Genomic DNA, 20754 nt, shown 5'->3' with positions numbered 1-20754 from the left:
ACCTGGTGCTTTCCAGACAATGTAGGACATCTCTGTCCTTGAAGTCTGGTTCAGTAAAGAAATTGTCTTGAACATCGATGAACCATTTCACTCATTTGAGCTCTAGCGTGCGACACTGAACTCTAACACAACCAGTCAAACCAATGAGCACACTGTATGTGAGCCCTGCTCTCCCTTATCGCCGGTTACCAATCGGCAACAGTGCCTCGGGCCACCGGGTCGCCAGTCTGTGAGGTTAGTACCAAAGATGGGGGTTAAACCGAAGGCCGTGAAGAGTGACTCACATCTATTGTATGTCTGAGTGTGGAGGTGAATAGACTGCTAGTGCAGCATCAGATGATGTGTGATAATGCCTTTCAGTGTAATCCAGAAAGCAGAGGATATCCTCTATTGGTGGTCTGGTTGTTTGTGTGTGTGTGTGTGTATGTCATCATTCTCAATGCTGCTACAATCGTAAGACTTTTCACACACCAGGAACTGACATTAATGCTTTTAAGACATAGGATGTAGGTTAAACATTAGAGCTAAACATTAGAGAAGGGCTGCAACTAACACCTACTTTCAATACTGATTAATCTGATTGATTATCAGACTGATTGATTTAGTCTATCTATATCAGATCGGTTTCTCAGAGCCCAAGGTCACAATTTCTAAATGCTTATATTGTCTTCATGATAACAAATAAATTCTCAAATTTCAGAACATGGAATCATTGAATGTTTGCCATCAGGTCTAAAATATTTCAGAAAGGAGTTAAAAATGCCCATCACAATTTCCTAAAGGCCAAAGTGATCACCTTTCTTGCTTTGTCCGAACAATCCAAAATCTAAAGATGGATTGACATTTTTATGCCAACATGTAAGAGAAGTCCTTTTAATTGTTCAGAAGAAATGGAAATTCCAATGTTGAAATTTCCATGACAACTGGGTAAATACCATCTGCTGATGAAGATCACGTAATGTGACTGAAAGCTCCAGAACAGCTTCTAAATGGATGTTTTTACTTTTTTCTTGTTGTTTATAATGTATTGTTATTATAATAACAATAACAATCATATCTTGTAGAATTGCTTTTTCAACAGTATTTCATATCATATGTATTTTCTTTTTGTATTCGTTATAGTATTGTGATTTAAAAATATATATTATATAGGTGGAGGCTTGAAATAAGCCCAGTGGGCTTTCTGCCTCTTCCTGCACTGTAATATCATTTATAAATGTCATGTTTTTTATATTTTTCAATTGTGCAAATAAACTAAACTAAACTAAACTAAATTAATTTGCTATCTCATAAGAAAAAGGAAAGAAATAAATCCTCACAATTGGCTATTGATTAATTAATTGATATTACAGTTGCCTTGTGGACACATTTTTGCACCAGGCATGGCATCCTGAGAGAATCAGCACATGTGTGACAGTGTGGGGAGACGGACACCCAATGGGAGTGGCAGAAGGTGTCCACTCCCAGTCTGCCTGCCCCCACCTGGGCGGGCCAGCTGTCCACGCCCAGCGCCAGCCTCCTGTGAGCGCTGTCCTACTTCCACTCCACACGCTTGCTTCTAATGTGTGCTGTTTTCTTAGCTTTCCCATTTACGTATTGGGTTTTCTTAGCTTTCCCATCCACTTTCAGCTCTCCCCTCCGTTTCCTTCATGCTTCACTGGCTCATTTTGTCCAAGTGGTCCTCGTTAGTGCTTTCTCTCTCTGTGCTTCCACCTGAGCCAGCCATTTACTCTCTGAATCCTGCTGTCTTTGCATCCACTTGTCTCCTTTTTGGCCTGGTATTCTGTCTCCCTAAATCAGAGGTCAATGCTCGCTAAATGCCATTTCTCAAATCTCTTCCTCTTTTAATTACGCCAGCTTATTTCATCCACAGCTAACATGACCTTACCTTGCCAGGGACAAGTCACAGCAAGGTGCCCATTGCCTGTTACTGCCATCCTCTTGGACAGTGTTGGTCCAGCATATGAGTGTGTGTGTGTGTTTGGCTACCAGTCTGCTAGCCTGCTGTGATGTTGGGCCTATGTGGAGGATTGGAGACCGAAGCGATAGACAGATTTTTTTAGTGAATGGCCTGTAGTGAGTGTGTGTAGGTATTACAATCATGCACGGATGCATACATTACACATTACACTGTGCAATAATAGTTTAAAAAGTTAAAAATAGTTGAAATAGTTTTTTTTTTTTCTCTGTCTGTAAATATAATATTTCAGTTATTGTTGTTTTTTTCTACTGTTTTTTTTTATTGCTTATTTATAATACTTGTTTTATTTTTATTTTTCATTTATTTTTTTTTTTTTTTTTAGCTTGTCTTCTTCTACTATGTCTCTTGTGTGCACTTTACTCTACGCTGTTGTAAGCCTGCAAATTTCCCCGCTGCGGGACTAATAAAGGATTATCTTATCTTATTTTATCTTATCTTATCTAACTGATTACAATAAGAGCATGGCATAGACGTTAGGGGGACGGTGTCTTGGATGGATTGTGATGGATAGAGACGTAGAGATGAGAAGGTCGATTGCAGGGAGAGAGACAGTTGATGGGTTTTATGTGCGGAATCACTGCAGGCCGTTTGTCCAAGAAATCAATGGGAGGACTGATTAAATGGGTAGCAGGACAGAAATGCTTATTGTAGCTTAATAATCAAAAATGGAGCCATAAAGCTAAACTATGCTTGTTTTTTATTGATGTGGTTGGTATTACAGTAACTCTTTGATGAATGGGCTTTAATTAATGAAAGTTGTAAGATATGAGACGATGTTCATTAGTGCTGAATACATTTACATTAAAGCGCTGAATTGCAGTCAGAAATGACTTCTCAGCCAGCTAAACTGCATTGACTAATTGGGATTCCAAACACTTATTACTATAAATATTCATGATGTTTGTGAACATGTATTCAGTGGTATTCTATATGCTAAACAAAAAATACATTTTTCATATGAAAAATGTTATATTTTAGATGAACTAGATATATGCCAGACTTGTTGGGGAGTCTGTCTGTTCATCAATTTAGTTCAGACTGAAATATCTTAACTGCTATTTGAATTTTTGTTTTAAATGATCCCTGACTTTTCCCCGTTTCACTGAGGTTGGCATTTTTGTCTTTCAATGATATCTCTCAACAACTATTGGAAGGATTGCCAATAATTTTGTGTCAGGATGAATTTTGATAATGCCAACCTTTTAATGTAACAATATCATCAGGTTAAAAAATGTTATCTGTCAAATACTTTGATTTATGACCAATACCCTTAAAAACTAATGACGTTCTCATCAGCCTGTACTTTGTGTTTGATTATCAAATGTCAACACTAAACATATGTTTGGGTCCATCAACAGTACGGTTTAGACTTCATAGAAGCCCTATGTGAGTCTTATTGTCAGCTAATTTTTTGGGTCAATCCACTGATCAATTGACTTTGAAACACATGTATTTTTTCACATCCATTCTGTTCTATTACTCAGTTTGTTAAATGTTTTTTTGTTTGTTTTAACAGCCACTAGTCTGCCTCCCCTCGATCCATTGCTTCACCTTGGGTCCTCTCACATTTCATCCCACGGTCACTGATATGCCCAGAGCTCCTAACTCAAAATAGGCCAAACCAATTTCCTGAGTTCTCAGGGCTTTTCATGTCAAACATGCAACAGTTTTCATGAATAGCCATATTATTCCCCCTCTACCTTTCTTCTTCTCATTTTCCCTTTTCTCTTGTTCCCCCTGTCTCTCTATTTGTGTGACTCTTTAGTTGAACAAGAAAGAGGCAGATGCAGAGATAGAGCAACAGGGAGATAAATGGTTCAAAGAACATTAAACAGCTCCACCTCAACTGCTTTTCAAAAGTTTTGTATCAGGTGTACAGTCTGACAGAGGCTTTTATCACTATCTCTGTTGCCAGGACACTTACAAAGACATCCTTTATGTCCTTAAGGGGTTTAAGATGCTGACCGTGCTCGGAGTCTGGCCATAGGTCTTTGTTGCATGTTATCCCTCTTCTGTCTTTCATCTTGTCCTTAACTTTCTTTTCATTGGTGAATATCCATTTATCCAGATTGGGTGTAATTAACATTAAGATTGATTAAGACAGAGAGATATGACTATTATTCAAATTATTTCATGTTTTCTTTTTTTTGTCTTGTCCTAGTTGCTATGGGGACCTTGACGTGCTCACATTGACAGTGATAAGAGTGCAGCTGGGTTTGTCACGGCATATCTAGGAGAAAAAAACACAAACTAGATGTTTAGTTCAGTTGGACTCTTTCTAATCTTGGAAATAGTTTGTTTTTTATTGTGTAACTAAAAGGACAGTATGACGAAATGTATTCTAAAAATGCAGTTTTTATCCCTCTCTGTGGACTGCATACATACACACACACCGCTGTGCCAGTTGGGTTAATCCTAATCTGAACTCCGCCGATGACAAAGCACTAATCGGAGGTATGGCACAAGCAAACAGAACATAACCAGATGGAGACACTGTGGTCCTGATTATGTAATCTCTGTCGGGCTGGTTGTATGAAGTTAATCTCTCTCTGAAACGGAAAGGAAGCCCTGCTCAGTCAATAACGTTACGAGACTGTGATTGCATAAAGTTTATTTCAGGTGTGGCTTGTGTTTGTTATTTATCTGGTTGTAAACTCAGCAATCATGTCATCGTAGTCAGAGTGTTGGGTTAAACAAATTAACTTTTTGTATTCATCAGAACAAAATGATCTTTGTCATTGGCCGGTGGCATTTAACATGTTATTGTGTGTAATATGACCGGATGAGTTGCTTCAACATGATTTCTTTGGTCATTGGTAGTCAACTTATACAAATGCACAGTTTTGAGTTTTGAAGTACTTCAAGAAATAATTGTATATTCATGTTCATTTCAAGATCCTTTTCAGTGACTTGTTTGATAAATGGAGACCACTTCTTCTCTAAGTATTGTGCATTATTTTCTGGAAAAGCGCTGTTGGGTTTTATGAGTAATTGAGCCTGCGGTGTGTAAGTGGATCCAAGAGCCCCATCAGCAGTTTGATGGGGCTGGTTTACGGAGAAGTCAGCATGCATCCTGAAGCAGTTTGGAAAACCACGTGGCAACCACGGAGAGGCACTGACAGGCTTGGAATTAAAACACTTTCAGCATTGTTAATGTTAAATAGAAGAAAAATTAAAGATGGCTTTGACCTGTGATGGAGTACATCACAACATTTTCTTGAGTGTTTTTGTGAAAAGTAAAAGTATTCTCAATGTGGAGGACTTATTAACATAAATACATTAGGCTTGCATTTATTTACTGATCAACATATAAATAACATGGATTCCTCCTGCCTGTAAACCTTTGGCCTCTGTAGGTGCTTTTTTGCACCGATATTAAGCTGTTAGACAATATTGTCTGATGGACACGGCTTGCTCAGTCTTTAGGACACAGGGGCCACTGTGTGAGAACCAACAGTCATTAAACAAAGGAAATGAGTTGTGTGAGGGAGCCAGAGAGTAGAGGGGATGCGAGGACAGATTTAACACTCGTCTCTCTGCTGGTTATTAATGCAGGGATGACAACAGGGGGATATTAAGACTCACCACCTCCCAGTGTGTCAGCCCATGTGGAGAGGACAGAGTAGGGCATGTTTGTAGTGCAGGGTCTGGCTTTAGGGTGCAGACGCAGTCCAAAAATAAATGTTTAGTCTTTGGTCCACACATATTTGTTCCAAAACAATCTTATTTCAGCCAGTTATTTGTGCAATAAACGGGGCAGTGATCTGTTTTGTGTTTATCCAATTTCAGCAAGGATTGTGGATATCAAAGAGCTGTGGCCAAATTCTATCTCGGAAACTTAAACCTAACATACTTTTTAAACAGTTCTGTTGTAGATGTCCTCTCTTTGCTTTAACTCCATTCTCAAGGAGTTATCTGACTATAGCTATCCATAAAAATGCCATTGAGTTTCCAGACTAGACCGCAACAGTAAAGTTGGGGGCCGTAAACCCAAAGCAATAAGATGAAAGATAGTAAAACGTCCACCTTAGGGAGCCTGCAGAGTCTGCTGATCATTTTCTCATTCCACATTCCACAGTAGTTTTCATGATATGTTTCTGTTAAACCAAAAAGATTAGAGCAGCGTTAATGCTGCGATTTGGTCATCTTCGTTGAATTTGTCTGGGGACAATCAATCTTTTGTATGCCGACACACTCCCATCAAGAGTTCTGCTTGATTGCATTCTGCTTCAAACATACATATGTGTGTGACATGAATCAGAACAATAAATGTGTGGCTGGCTTTGTTTGGAAAGACAGAACTGAGAAGTAAAAACAGATATGGCAGTAATCCCTCTTCCATTGGGCTCAGCCTCTCTGACCCTCATGAATGAGAGGATCTTGGGACACTTGGACAATGATCTGAGATCAGTGCACCCCCTACCTTGTAAAACGTGATCCTCAACACAAAATCAATTCTAATTTACAGAGTCCTTACACAGGCTTTACTTTGCAAACCGGATTTCTACTGTGTCTTCCATCATTTAACAAGGAGTGTCTTTACAGCACAGTTAGCCACCTGTAGAGCTTTTATTCTCTACCTGTCAGCACTACCTTTCCTGGATGGCAGACTTACTGTTGAGTCGTCTGTCAACACTTATTGGATCTGCTGTGTGATGGGAGGAGAGGGGGCGACTGTGTGTTTGCATTTAAAACCGCTGTCAAGGATCAGACGCAATGTGTTGCGTCACACACCAAATGATGGATGTGTGTTTTTCCATTATGAAAGTGATATTTGATCGATAGAATCAAAGAAAGACAGGAAGTGAGGCAGTTAGTCTCTTCTGTTATCAGGAGACAGGAAATGGAACAAGCCCCTCGGCTGCTTCGGCCATTCAACCTTTCGTCCTGATAGTCTTGTTTTCACTGGCAACAAACTGCGCGAGGGCTACGAAACAGGCAGAGGTGTGAGAACGAGGACAAGAGCACAGGAACAAACGAAGAGCCAAATGATGTTTGCCTGTACCGTCACGATAAAGCTTAAAAGATAACAAATAACAGGGAGAGAGGGAAGGGGTAATGATTGAATATTACTTAATTAAGTAACTTGAAGAGAGTAGATCATGTCCTCTGATAAAGTGTTAAAGGAAACGTGGACACAGCGGCTGGCTTCCTCCGCTGGCTCAGAGCCAGAAGGGGAGACAACAGAGCTCTGAAACCCTCACAGCTCAAGAGAATACGATTAACTCTGTCTCTGTGTGTGTGTGTGTGTGTGTGTGTGTGTGTGTGTGTGTGTGTGTGTGTGTGTGTGTGTGTGTGTGTGTGTGTGTGTGTGTGTGTGTGTGTGTGTGTGTGTGTGTGTGTGTGTACTGTGTCTTCAATGAAGTGTTTACATTAGGAAAATGAGCTCTTTGGCTATCACCGGCCTCTTCAGGGTCAGTGAGCATGAACACACACACAATAATGCACGCACACAGGCATTACTGGCACTTGCTGTAATTGGCAGCGATCACAGGGGGCTGTTGTAACTTGTTGGTAACAGCCTTGGCATTTGGTCCTGGCTATTTCCAGGATTGTGATTGGATAGTAGGTCAGCAGTTAAGTTTCAGGTGAGGATAACTGAATAATTGAAGCATTAGCATTTTGTAACTTGCAATTTGCACAACTAGAATACCCTTTACATATTTTACTGGTGTGAAACACACACACACATGATAATACACACAACATTATTTCACATTACAAGTCCCAGAGCAGTGGTTGCAGTTCCCAAGGAAACTGGACCCTCCTAAAGTGTGCCAGCTGATGGAAAAAAACTGGACACTAGAATGAGACTCTGTTAGCATTCATAGTGTGTTAGAGTGTGTCCATAGTGAAAATATTGTGGTATTAATTAAATGGTTCCTTCATATCTGGAAAAACTTTTTTTTTCCCAGTAAGAAGACATGCAACATGACCCTTAGGAAGCAAAGTTTTCATTAACACAAAATAGAGTACATGTTCATCAAGATAACTCTCAGTTGGAATTACAGTCCCTCAAATTAATTTATAGTTAAAGCTGTTACTTTTTTTTTCTCAAAAAGTTTTGACTTCGTTTCCCACTATTATTACCACTTTGTGTTGAAATAGTTACATTTTTTGAAATAATATTACCTCTGCTTCTCAAAATACAACAAATGTCAAACTCTATCTCCCTCCAGACAGTGGATCTTATGGCCCGTTTATTTTTAAATAGATAAATCGTTTTTTAAAGAATTTTACATCTCAATGCATTTGTTTTGTATTGCCATGACACAAACATACATCCAAAGACTTGATGGTGTGAGATCAAAGATCGGGAGCATTTCGGTGGCTCCCAACTTGTAGAAGACGATGGTTTGTCTACTTAATGAGTTTTGGAAGAAATCTGAAAGGAGGATGACCAATGTTGCTCTAAATGTCAGGAAGGTCTTGAGGACTTCACATCTGTCTGTGAGGTTCACTGCCTCCCTCATGTTGTAGATTACCTCACTCCCAAGTCTTGCATCAGTGACTTTTGCAGCTATCAAGATTTGATGTGGCAATTACTCTGTGTCTGTCTGTGTGTGTGCGTGTGTGCATGCATGTGTGTTTGTTTGTGTTTCAGTTTTTTATGAGTCTGGTTCTAATTAGCACTATTGGGTTTGATAATTATTGTAATGAGTGAATTCCCTTAGAGCTTGTGGATAATGAGTTTCTGATTTTGAGTTTGTGTGCATTTGTTTGTTTGTGTGTCTGACAGAACTAGGTTTGGGGCCCCTGACAAAAGACTGGGATAATGAGTTTATAGTACCATGTTCCTACCTATGTGTGTGTGTGTGTGTGTGTGTTGTTTCATTCAGGGACTCTGTTTAGTCTTCAGGCTATTTAAACCATTTTTCTAATAGTGTGCAAGGATGAGAAACGATAAATGCCTTAATTTGCTGCATCAGAGATCCACAATCTGTTTCTCTTTGTTTCCCTCCACGGCTCCGTCTCATACAGTCATTTAGTCGCACTATTTTTAGCTGCTACATGTTCTTCAGTGAGTGTGTGGTCTGATTTTTTGTGTGTGTGTGTGTGTGTGTGTGTGTGTGTGTGTGTGTGTGTGTGTGTGTGTGTGTGTGTGTGTGTGTGTGTGTGTGTGTGTGTGTGTGTGTGTGTGTGTGTGTGTGTGTGTGTGTGTGTGTGTGTGTGTGTGAGATGCTGTACCGATCAATGTTATGGATCCCATCTTTTGTTGGCAGCTGGCTGTTCATCCAGCTGAGCCGTGGTGTGATCATGAGTGTGTGTGAATTGATTATTTATAGCTGTTCCATTTCCTCTCCCTGTGGACCACAGACAGGCTGTCATTGTTGTCTTTGTGCCTCTTTGTTGTGTGTTTGTGTATGTGTGTGTATTTTCGTTTGATGCAAAGCTTGTCAAGACTTTCCTGAATTCAGCCACTTACTTGTCTTGGGAATTTTTGAGACCATAAATGTCTGCGCAGAAATGTAATTGCAATTTCTCCAAAAAGTGGTGGACCACTTAAACCAACAGCCATTGCCACTTATATACTGCAGCATTTGGGTCTCAGCTAAACTTAAGGCCAAACAAATTACCTTGAATTTCTCTATCTGGAAATTTGAAAAGAAAACCAAAAATGTAAACGAAAACCTTTGTGTTGGGCTACGTAGAATTTATGAATTGGCAATGACCAAAGTGTCTGTTGTCTGTACTGTGTTAGAGATTCCACGGCAGAGACCGATCTTCTCTGAGTCAGTCAGTTGTCAATGCGAGAAAAAGCAAAGTAGAAACATTTCTTTCTGCTTTATTTAAACAATTACCAGCCCATACCGTATGTTATATACGTTCTTTCTTTCTCTCATTTAAATGTCAGTTGTTGAGTGTTACACCTGACACTTCTGACCTATAAATATTGCAAACAAAAGACTGACAGAATTGAGTATAAACGGAGAGAAAAGGAGAGAAGAATGACCTCCAACCCTTTTACGATACAGCTGCAGCTCTCACACATGCACACACACACGCACACACACGCACACACACGCACACATGGTTTGTCTTCTCATAAATCCATTGTGCAGAGCCAGTGCACTTCTCCTGCCATATCTATTTTATGTTAATAATTGGCTTAAACAGCAGTCATGTGGGACCTGAGGTTTTGGATACATTAACCTCTGTGTGAAGGTCACCTCCAGTAATAAAAGGGAGTCATCTGTCTGCAAGCTGCTTTCTATGTCACACTGCCTATTATAAGGTGGTCGGGGGTCAGTATGCTGCTGCTGCTGAATTGGACCATTCTTATGCCTTTAATTCCTTCCTGGAAGACTCTCTTCAATGACGCCTGAGGCCTGAAAGAGGGCCAAAAAGTGCTGTTGTCAGCTGTATGTGTGTGTGTGTTCCTGCAGCACCATAACAACGTGTGGTAAAAGGAGTATTGTGAGTGTTAGCAGTGGGTGTGGTTCTTAATGCATGCTTGAGAGGAACCATGTGTGGCTTGAAGATATAGTACATTAGGTTGTTTGTGAACTGTGTGTACAGTATTTGTCTCTTGAGTTACTGTGTGTCTTTGTGATGTGCCCACTATCCGTAGAGCAGCTGTATGTGTTTGGGGATTTCTCTTGTTTTTTTTTTATGACTCTGTACAGCATGTGTGTGTGTGTCTTTGTTGTAGCATCCCATAGGGAGTCTGTGGAGCGGTCTCACTGTGTGCGGGGGAGTTGATTTGCATCCCCTGAAGACTGAACTGTGTGGGGGGGTTAGCATGTGTAGAAGTGGACCCAGGGCTCCGATACTGCTGGCTCACAGCTTTTTTTCCCGCAGCTTAAAGTGATTACCTCCCAACTGTGTCCGCATTGTACCACTGAAAGCCCAAGATTAACAGTGGTGCCATGTGACAGATCTTCTGTTTTATGTACATTGCGTATACTCTCAGTTTTTCTCTGCAGTGTTCCTCTCAGAATGAATCAGCGCTGCGGCGGAAGCAAGTAAAACGTGTCACTTCTTTAACAGCTCCATCTCCTCTAATCAGCGGTGATGCCTGCAAGGCTTTCGGTCGTTCTGCAGCCAAACAAGATACAAAATGAGCCTAAATTTAAATACTCCGCCCTCATTCTGTCACTGAGTTCAAAGATGTTCATTCGCTTTCCTTTAGACTCATCAAATCAGGGATTATTTTACAACTGGGATGCAAGGTGAAGGCAATTAACCGCAATGAACTACCTGTCAGGATAGAAAGCCCAGCAGAACTCTGAGTCCTGAGCAGCAGGATTAACAGCCGGTGATGACTTATCAGCCAAAGTCTGCCACATCATCTTCAGTGGCCTATCTTCCTCTAGTTTCTCTCAGAACTGTCCTTCTATGACTCATTGCTCATTTCATAAACTTTCTCTGACTTTATTAATCAACAGCACAAACAGATGTACTGTGTATGTGCTTTGTCCTCAGGACTGTTCTTCTGTTACTGATTTCTGTTTAGTTCCACTCTATAAAGTTAGGCGAATGTGTTGTTTGTCTTTTGTGTATCACACCACAGTCTGCTACACTTCCCTCTAACAATCAATCAAACTGATGGTTCCTTTGAATGCCCCTTTTGGATAGAGCTATGTTTGAGGAGGGTTTTTTATATATATATATATATATATATATATATACTGTTCCTGACCAAGGTTTGCCAAAGGGCTAGTTAGTGTTACTCAATTAAATGTTTTTTTAGTTGAGAAAAGATTTATTTCTAGGACTTGTTTCCAAGAAACTCATAAGTACATAACTGGTAAACACAAGTGGTACTTTTATGACATTCTTTGTTGAGAATCACTGTTTTACAGATCTGTCCATTAAATCAACTAATCATGAGTCGACAAAATCATGCTAAAGTGTTAAACGACTAAGAATTTCTTTGGTCGATGACAGCTCTAGTTTGCCACATGTCTGACACAGCTGGGGTTTTTATATACAAGGTTTAACATGGGTTTGTGCAGTAAATGTTTTGTATTACTTTAAGGTTACTATAAAGTTAATGTGTGGTAGATGTTCTAGCCCGCTCAACCATATACATTCTGCTCTTCTCAATGAGACACTTTTAATAAGGCAACCAAAAAGATCAATCATAATCTTACACTTCTTTGGCTAAATCGTCAGCTCACACAGACAAAGGATTCTTTTGGATTGATCTGGAAATTTAGATAAATTTCCTTGTGTGTCAGTTGGTCCTGAATACTACAAGTTTGAAAAATTAAAGAAATCTGAGGGTGTCGAGCTAGAAAGAAGTGACCTCTGTAGTCGGCTTGAAGCTTTATTAGCAGCTACAAGTAAAACACACCCAAATCCATACAGTGAAGTTAATTGTTGCATTGTGGGTAATGTAGACGCAAGGTTTTGACAATGTATCGAATATAAAATTCAATATCTCTGGTCTAGCTTTGATCCTTTATAAAAATGTCTGTGTCTGGAGTCTTACAATTTCAGAGGAATATAATGCTAAATTGATGGCGTACACCTTTAGTAATCTGTGGATCTACAGTGATGTTTACAGACCAAGGTTTTAAGTAATACTTCAATGAATGTTTTTATTTTATGTTTTTAGTGTCAAGAATCATGCAGCAAGCTTGGATTCACAACAATTACAATGGATACCAGTTGCAACCCAGTTCCAAAATAAGTTTAAAATACGGTCATTATCCTAGAAACATCAGGAAACAAAATACACATTTATTGTGTGATTACATTTTTACTATAATAAAGCATATAATGTTTTAAATGTCATATCTCATCAAACATATAATTGTTTTACAGTTCTGGCTTAGATATGGATGATTCCCATTATCCCACTTAAAATGTTTCTACTCAAAATGATCATTAGATCAAAGCAGAGCGTATCTAGCTTGTGGATCAGATTGTTATGCTTGATCTGCACGATGCATAAAAACAGTGTCACCCATTTTACATTTTTGATTTATGATGTTATCATTTTCCCGTCCACTGACTGTCTTTGTTCTTTTCTTCTTTCCACCAGGATTCGTCCTCAGATGGCCAAGGAGAAGATAGAGGGCTGTCATGTGTGCACGCTGGTCACACCTGGAGAACCACAAGTCCTCCTGGGCAAAGACAAAGCCTTCACCTATGACTTTGTGCTTGACATCGACTCTGAGCAGCAGCAGATCTACCAGGCCTGTGTTTACAAGCTCATCGAGGGCTGTTTCGATGGCTACAACGCCACAGTTTTTGCTTATGGACAGGTATGATGCAGAGCCTTTTTATTGATTAATTATAGAAGAGTTCCATAGCTTTTGTTGTTATTCCTAATTTTTTTTATATGAACTAATGTTTTCTTAAGTAAGCAATATATAAAAAAACAAAGTAGCAGCCTGAATACCCCTCCAATTCTTCTCCCAATCATTGGTAACACATGTTGTTACACTGATGACAAATTTGACTTATAGTGAAGATATCCACATCTGAAACACACAGTCAAGATAGTCCCAATTGGCATTACATCAAGCTCTATCTTGGAACAATATATGTTTTCTTGATTTCTGATCAATTGTTCTGTTTCATATTAAGCTTGGAGTTGCAAACAAATAAGGCTAATTAAAACACTTAGCAGTGGGTGGGGACACAGGGTTAATGAATCATACACTGCCTGTCACAATCACACTATGTGATAATACACTTGTGTTCCAAACACTCATTTTGAAGTATTGTATTGAGTGTTGTGTTGTTATATTCACTGTTCTTCCATTTAACTGTGAACTTTTAGAGATTTCTCTGTAGGAGGTTCAGTTATACTTAAGATGATTTCTATCTAAATAACTGGTGCTTATTGGAAGACTGATAATGACGGGTACTATGGTGCCCAAATATTCCTGATGACCTGCGTTTCAGACGGGTTCGGGGAAGACCTACACCATGGGGACGGGCTTCGACATGAGCCTGGGCCAGCATGAGCAAGGCATCATCCCGCGGGCTGTTCACCACCTGTTTGAGGGAATCCAGAACAGAAGGGGGCGCTCCCAGGGGGCCGGCATCCAGCCGCCCGAGTTTAAAGTCAGCGCCCAGTTCCTAGAGGTGGGCGACACACATGTACATGCGGATGGATGTAGAGCACATGTAAAACCACATTTGATCCAACAATTAAACAGGGCAGTATTGATAGTGTTGCTTGCAAAAGTGTGTGAGTGTGAGTGTGAGTGTGTGTGTGTGTGTGTGTGTGTGTGTGTGTGTGTGTGTGTGTGTGTGTGTGTGTGTGTGTGTGTGTGGGGTTGTGTGTGTGTGCTGGAAAGGAAATTAGTCAATATTAAATCTAACCAGATGGGACAAAACAGGGAGACGAAGGGATCAGCCCCCTCTTCCACAAACCAGAAGTGACAACCCACTGACAGATGGGCAGGAATGTCTGCTTGTGCTTTGTTGGTCCTGATTAATGTTGGCCATTACCTCTGACATTATTCCTCATCACTGTGGGGTAGAGGATGGATAAGAGCGAGGGATAAGAGGGAGGGAGGGATGCTTGTGTAGGAGCAATGAGATAATATGACGAGTAATCATTTCCTCCAGAGGTTTCTGGCAGGCAAATGTTTAGGTTGACATTTATATATGTGTATATGTGTGTTTGTTTCTATGATCCAGTTACTTTAATGATATTTCTGTAAACATAATTACAATCAAATAAATGATACAACTTTTTTTTCTTTCTAGCTTTCTCTTATTTCTTTCTTTTTTTCCTGTCTGTCCTGCTCTCTCCTTTTTGTGTGTTTTTGTTTTCAGGTCACAAGGTTATCTCTGTTGACGGTTAACAGATGTGTGTGTGTGTGTGTGTGTGTGTGTGTGTGTGTGTGTGTGTGTGTGTGTGTGTGTGTGTGTGTGTGTGTGTGTGTGTGTGTTTGTGTGTGTTTGAGAGCAGGTGGGAACAGCTGAGCTTTCGGCTGACCTCTGTGACCCTTGCCCTCATTGGTTTCTGAGTGAATCATTTGACCTGTGTGTAAATAAAAAACACAGCTGTTAGAAAAGGGGAGACCCTGAGGAGCATATGACACTCTGCTCATTAAATCATTATTATTTTTAATGGTTATGTTATGATAAAATGAGTATTTGTCTTAGCATTGGGAATATAAATTAATTGTATAATGATGCATATGTGTTTGTCCTCTCTGTTTATTGCAGTTGTATAATGAAGAGATCCTGGACTTGTTCGACGAAACCAGAGATCCAGAGAGTCGGCACAGGAAGTCCAACATTAAGATCCATGAAGACGCCAGTGGCAGCATTTACACCACTGGAGTTACTTCTAGACTGGTGAACTCAGAGGAGGAGGTGGGTGCATGTTTGTGTGTGTGTTGGTATTGTTTGTGCGTCCCTTTTATACACTTTATATTCTTACACAGTTACTCTTCTGCTAATGTGTGTTGGTCTAAAGGCTCCTTCATTTTTTAAACTATGAAATTCTAAAAGCCATTAAGGTCATGTGTTTATGTTAAATGCCCTCAAATATTCTTAATTAATTCAGATCGCCAACCATAATTTCATGTAGAGGCTCAAACAAAATAAGAAAACTGGAGTTCTTTTCATGATTTAGTTCTTTAAGCCAACTGTTTGTGGGTAGCTTTTTTGAGAAGTTACCAGATATAAGGAGTGAGTGATAGTTGCCAAGAGGGGGAACAGATCAGCAGTGACATTTTCAGAGACGGAGGATGTGATATGCTCCAGAGGGCAGGATTAATGTCTGTGTGACGATCCACAGGTTAACCGAGGTGGCAGGTGGTGATTTAGGGGAAGGGCTACAGAGAACGCTGGCTTGGCCCAGGCCAGTTTCTTCTCAAATAGGAGACATAGTAGAAAAGAAAAATGTGAGCAGATTGTTAAATGGAAGTAGAAAATAAACGGAGAAGAGAGGCTTAATTTGGGAAAGGTCATCCTTGCATTAACTGCCCAAATTTCAGACAGATGAAAGACAAGTACAGACTGATGCGTGGATGGGAAGAGAGACTATTTCAAAACAGGAAGAAGGCAGGTGATGGAAGTGTGGAACGACACACAGAGTCAGGTTGAGGATAAAAAAAAAGCAGAAGAGGACATATCAGTAGAGAGGGCAAAAATAAACTCAGCGAGCATTGTGTGTCAAAAAAAGAAAATAGAAATGTCATTGGATACAGAGACTCTTGGAAACAGCATGGTGTCAACAGTTATTACTTTATTTTTTTAAACTGAGTCTACTGCTTTTTTATTTATCAAAGTTTTCTCTTCGTCATAACCAAATGTCCTCCATATTGTGTGTGTGTTACAGATGCTGCAGTGCCTGAAGCTCGGTGCTCTGTCCCGAACCACAGCCAGCACCCAGATGAATGCCACTAGCTCCCGCTCACATGCCATCTTCACCATCCACCTTTGTCAGATGAGAGTGTGCCAGCAGGCTCAAATGGTGAGATTTGGAGTGGAGGGCGGCAGAAAATGAATGAGGAAAAAAACAAAAATAAAAGACTAGTATTGCAGTCATAGTACCTTTAAAGGTGATGAAATAATTGCTATTTTCGAGTAAGACCTTCTCATCTCATGAACTCATTTTCAATTGTTTTTTTGTCAAACCCCCGCCAGCAGAACGGAGGAGGAGAAGAGAACGGGGAGGTGAACGGCGTGGACTCGAGCCCCATCGCTCAGCCGGAGTTCGAGACACTGATGGCCAAGTTCCACTTTGTGGACCTGGCCGGGTCTGAGAGGCTGAAACGCACCGGAGCTACAGGAGAGAGAGCCAGAGAGGGGATCTCCATTAACTGTGGACTGGTGAGACAGACAGACATGTAAAGTGTGTGTGTGTGTGTGTGTGTGTGTGTGTGTGTGTGTGTGTGTGTGTGTGTGTGTGTGTGTGTGTGTGTGTGTGTGTGTGTGTCTGTGCGTGTCTGTGCGTGTCTGTGCGTGTTTGTGTATATATGTGTGTCTCTGTGTCTATATAGGGATGGTATGATAGAAAACATGTAAACAAAGAAAGTAACAAAGCATTCATCCAGATGTCAGATGTATTTAAATACAAACTTCCATATCTCTCTTCTGCTTTATCGTCAATGTTCTCTATATGATACTCAGCGCATTAATAAAGCAGCAAACAACAGTGTTAACCGCCCAGGTCAACAGGCCTTTATTTGTACTGTTGGTTCTGTTAGCATCATTGGTTTCTAGCCACGTGTAATTATGAATCCTACTGCATTTCTTGGAAGGACTCACCCTACTTAAGAGGATGTGGCACAGATGATTGGTTAAGGTAAGCAATTGACCTCGAGCAGTTTGGGTCATGTTAGCCCATTGGTCAGGGGATATGACCTAACCAAACTGGGTTACCGATACCTCCTAGCACTTCAATGTTATGCAGGGCACGACTTGCCAAGAAAAGCAGTAATATTAATGATGACACGCTAGCCACTCGTTCAGCCGTCGCCATGTTGAGAGCCCTTAAGAAAGCAATGGCTCTGCTCTGAATATCGTATTGCCAATGTTTAAACGTCAGCATGTTAAGAATACTAGAAAACCAGTTTGTTTTCAATTTCTGAATATGTGTGTGTGTGTGTGTGTGTGTGTGCGTGTGTGTGTGTGCTGTAGCTGGCGCTGGGAAATGTGATCAGTGCTCTAGGGGACCAGACCAAGAAGGGAGGGCACGTCCCTTACAGAGACTCCAAACTCACTCGTCTGCTACAGGACTCACTGGGAGGCAACAGGTAATTCTGGGATAGTATAAAAATTGTGTTACGCAGAGAAAGTGGTAATTTATCATTGCAAACGAGTGGTCAATCGATTAGTTGAATGAAAGAAAATGAATTGCCAATATTTTGATACTTGATTACAATTTCTGATCAAAACACCCAAAATGTAGTGGTTCCATCTTTAATGTGAGGTTTGATGCCATATGTGATAGAAAACTGAAAAATCTTTTCACTATTTCCTGACATTTAATATTCAAAATGATTAATTAAGAAAATTTCAGCAGGTTAATCGATAATGTGCAAGTGCTCTGGTTTATTTATTGACAGAGGTTTCAGAGTTTTTCTTTTACAAGACACACTGTTGAGTTGTTAATGTTGTGCCTGAGTAGCAAAGGGGCTTCTGTTATATTATCATACAACAACAAGTATACACAGTCGTCTAACCTTTACATTTCCTTGCTATTCAGTCGAACAGTGATGATCGCCTGCGTCAGTCCGTCAGACCGGGACTTCATGGAGACACTGAACACACTGAAGTACGCCAACCGCGCCCGAAACATCAAGAACAAGGTGGTGGTGAACCAAGACAAGACCAGCCAGCAGATCAGCGCCCTGCGTGCCGAGATAGCCCGGCTTCAGTTGGAACTGATGGAGTACAAGGCGGTGAGAGATGGGATGAGTGGGATGGATGACTACAAGAAAGCGGGAAAAAATGTAGGGGAGAAAAATGAGGGGTTGAAGAAGAGAGACAACACATGGCTGTCAGTGTAGCTGATGCAATGAGGCGGTAAGAGAGGGCTGACATGATGGATGAAATTGAGAATAGTAACTGAGCAGAAGAAGAAAAAAGACAACACTAATGGGAGTAAGTGAAGATGGTATTAGAGAGTGAGTAAGAAAAAGCAGAGACAACATCTGCAGCAGCAGCTGATCACTTTATCAGATTAAAGATCTTTACTGGAACACACGCATCCATTTATACTTTTACTATAGTGCATGAAGAAGATTAATCAGTGGAACGTCAGCATTTTCTAAAGAAATGAAGGGATAAATGAATCCTGTATATGAATGTGCTTGTGCTGAGAAGTAGGAACACAGGAGAGGGGAGAATGATACTAGAAAATGTGACGAAAAAATATTCATGAAATTGAAAAAAGTGTGGTTGTCAGTCTTTTATGTGATTAAGGGGGTTACCACGGTTACAAGAAGGAAGTGAATGCGTGGCTATGATGAGGGAGGGTGAACTGACCTGTGTTGTAATAAGGGATGTGATGTGAGGGGAATCTGAAAAGTGTGTTGGATTGGTGGAGGTAATGATATCTGCGAGCTGTGACTGGATTATAGAGTGACTCTCTGTCCAAAGCTTAAACAGCAGGACTTTTCACTGTATTACAACAATGACACCTTAAAGAGCAAAAGACTGACCAATTCATTTTAAACAATAGTATAGTGTTCGGTTGTGTTAATTTAGAAGCTGTATTATTTTTCAGTTTTTTTTATTCTGATATTGTCTTTTTTCATAAAATGCTTGTAGTGTTCAGGGTCATTGATATTCACGCTGACTCTTTGGTTTTCTCCACAGGGGAAGCGTGTGGCAGAGGATGGTTCAGAGGGCTACAGCGACATGTATCAGGAGAATGCAATGCTGCAGAGAGAAAACGACACACTGCGCCTCAGGGTGAAGGCCATGCAGGAGACCATAGACCACCTCAACATCCGTGTAACACATCTGCTGGCCAATGAGGTCAGCACTCTGCTGACCAAGTCAAGTACGTGAGAATGTTTAAACTCCACATGAACTCAGTTTATCCTGAGTCGCAGTCTTAAATCTTACTTTAATGCATCCTTATTGTTGAGTGCTCTCTGTGCCCTGATGCTCCTTCTTCCTTTGACTTTTAGGCAAGGGCAATGAGGAGATCGGTGCATTAATACAGAACTACATCCGAGAGGTTGAAGAACTTCGGTAAGAGCTCCAAACCTTCTAGGATGCCTTTATTTACTGAAATCATTGAATTTCAGTGAACTGACTCTGTAATGTTAGTTAAACGTCAATATATATTTGCTAATGTTAAAATAAGCTACGGCATGTTTCTGGTAATACCAGACCAAGCAAGGCTGTAAAGGTTAAACCCATAAGTGCATTGAATTAAAGAAGAGTACCTTTTTTTGCTAATGAATTGAACTTTTTATTTGTAATAGGGAGAACGAGTGATTTCTTTTTTGAATGTTGTTTTAAATTTCACAGTGATATTTTATCCTATTCTCAGAACAAAGCATCATTTATGAATGGATGAGTTGTCTTTAACTCCTCCTCTCTTCCTCCTCCATCAGATCCAAGCTTCTTGAGAGCGAGGCCATGAACGAGTCTTTGCGACGGCAGGCAGCCAGAATTACCTTGCGTTCCCCGTTTCCTACCTCCTCTCTCAGCCCCGCCCCCGGCCACCCGCTTGGCTCCTCCCCTGCTTCATTGTCAATGCAGGCTGAGATGACGGACGTGTTACGCCGGGCCAAGCTGGACATCGAGAGGCTGAAGAAGAAGGAGAGGAGGCAAAGAAGAATGAGGTGAGGGGAGAGGGATGCATTTAAGATGTTTTTACATGCAATTTCCACAAAACAATAAACAATATAATAGAAATCAGGGTACAAGTCTCCGGAGGAGTCGTATCCAAAGGAAGTCCGGGAAGCTCCTCTCTCCTCGTACATCTAAAATATCTCAGCTTGATGAAATTTCAATTTTTCAGTCCTCCCTTTAAGTCCTTGTCAATGAACCTGTGCATGTTTAAAAATGCAAGGAGAGTATAATCAGTACGTTTTTGTTAATGCTCATATACTCTCCCCCCCCCTCATTGCTTTTATGAGAGCCACATCACAAGTCGATTAGTGTTTTGGGACGGCCAGCTTCTGAATAGAACTGGGATGCAGCCAGTGCTGAGTAGTAATGCTGGCTTGGATACAAAAAGGTCTAATTCAGTCGGCCAGTGGGTCATGAGAGAGAAGAGTACACAGCCTAACAGGCTAATTGAGGTTAAATGGGATAGAGAAGGAGGTGGACGGGGATTTAGAGACAGAGCTAGTGATGGTTGTAAAAGAGGGAGCAAATGAGATAAA

The 20754-nt window shown here is 40.6% G+C and overlaps 1 protein-coding gene across 1 annotated transcript in view; it reads left to right on the top strand.

Annotated features, from left to right (window-relative positions):
* Nucleotides 1-20754, top strand: part of kif21b (kinesin family member 21B) — a 56867-nt gene that overhangs the window by 8996 nt on the left and 27117 nt on the right. Inside the window, exons 2-11 of the mRNA XM_054616382.1 lie at nucleotides 12975-13197; nucleotides 13844-14026; nucleotides 15122-15271; nucleotides 16242-16376; nucleotides 16553-16735; nucleotides 17546-17661; nucleotides 18114-18309; nucleotides 19229-19415; nucleotides 19546-19609; nucleotides 19978-20208. Of these exons, the coding sequence (XP_054472357.1) occupies nucleotides 12975-13197; nucleotides 13844-14026; nucleotides 15122-15271; nucleotides 16242-16376; nucleotides 16553-16735; nucleotides 17546-17661; nucleotides 18114-18309; nucleotides 19229-19415; nucleotides 19546-19609; nucleotides 19978-20208 (1668 nt within the window). The remainder of the gene's footprint in view (nucleotides 1-12974; nucleotides 13198-13843; nucleotides 14027-15121; nucleotides 15272-16241; nucleotides 16377-16552; nucleotides 16736-17545; nucleotides 17662-18113; nucleotides 18310-19228; nucleotides 19416-19545; nucleotides 19610-19977; nucleotides 20209-20754) is intronic.

The sequence above is a fragment of the Anoplopoma fimbria genome, chromosome 17, assembly GCF_027596085.1.
Source record: "Anoplopoma fimbria isolate UVic2021 breed Golden Eagle Sablefish chromosome 17, Afim_UVic_2022, whole genome shotgun sequence".
NCBI classification, from domain to species: domain Eukaryota; kingdom Metazoa; phylum Chordata; class Actinopteri; order Perciformes; family Anoplopomatidae; genus Anoplopoma; species Anoplopoma fimbria.
The sequence above is the reverse complement of the archived record's forward strand: the minus strand, read 5'-3'. Positions and strand labels throughout refer to the sequence as shown.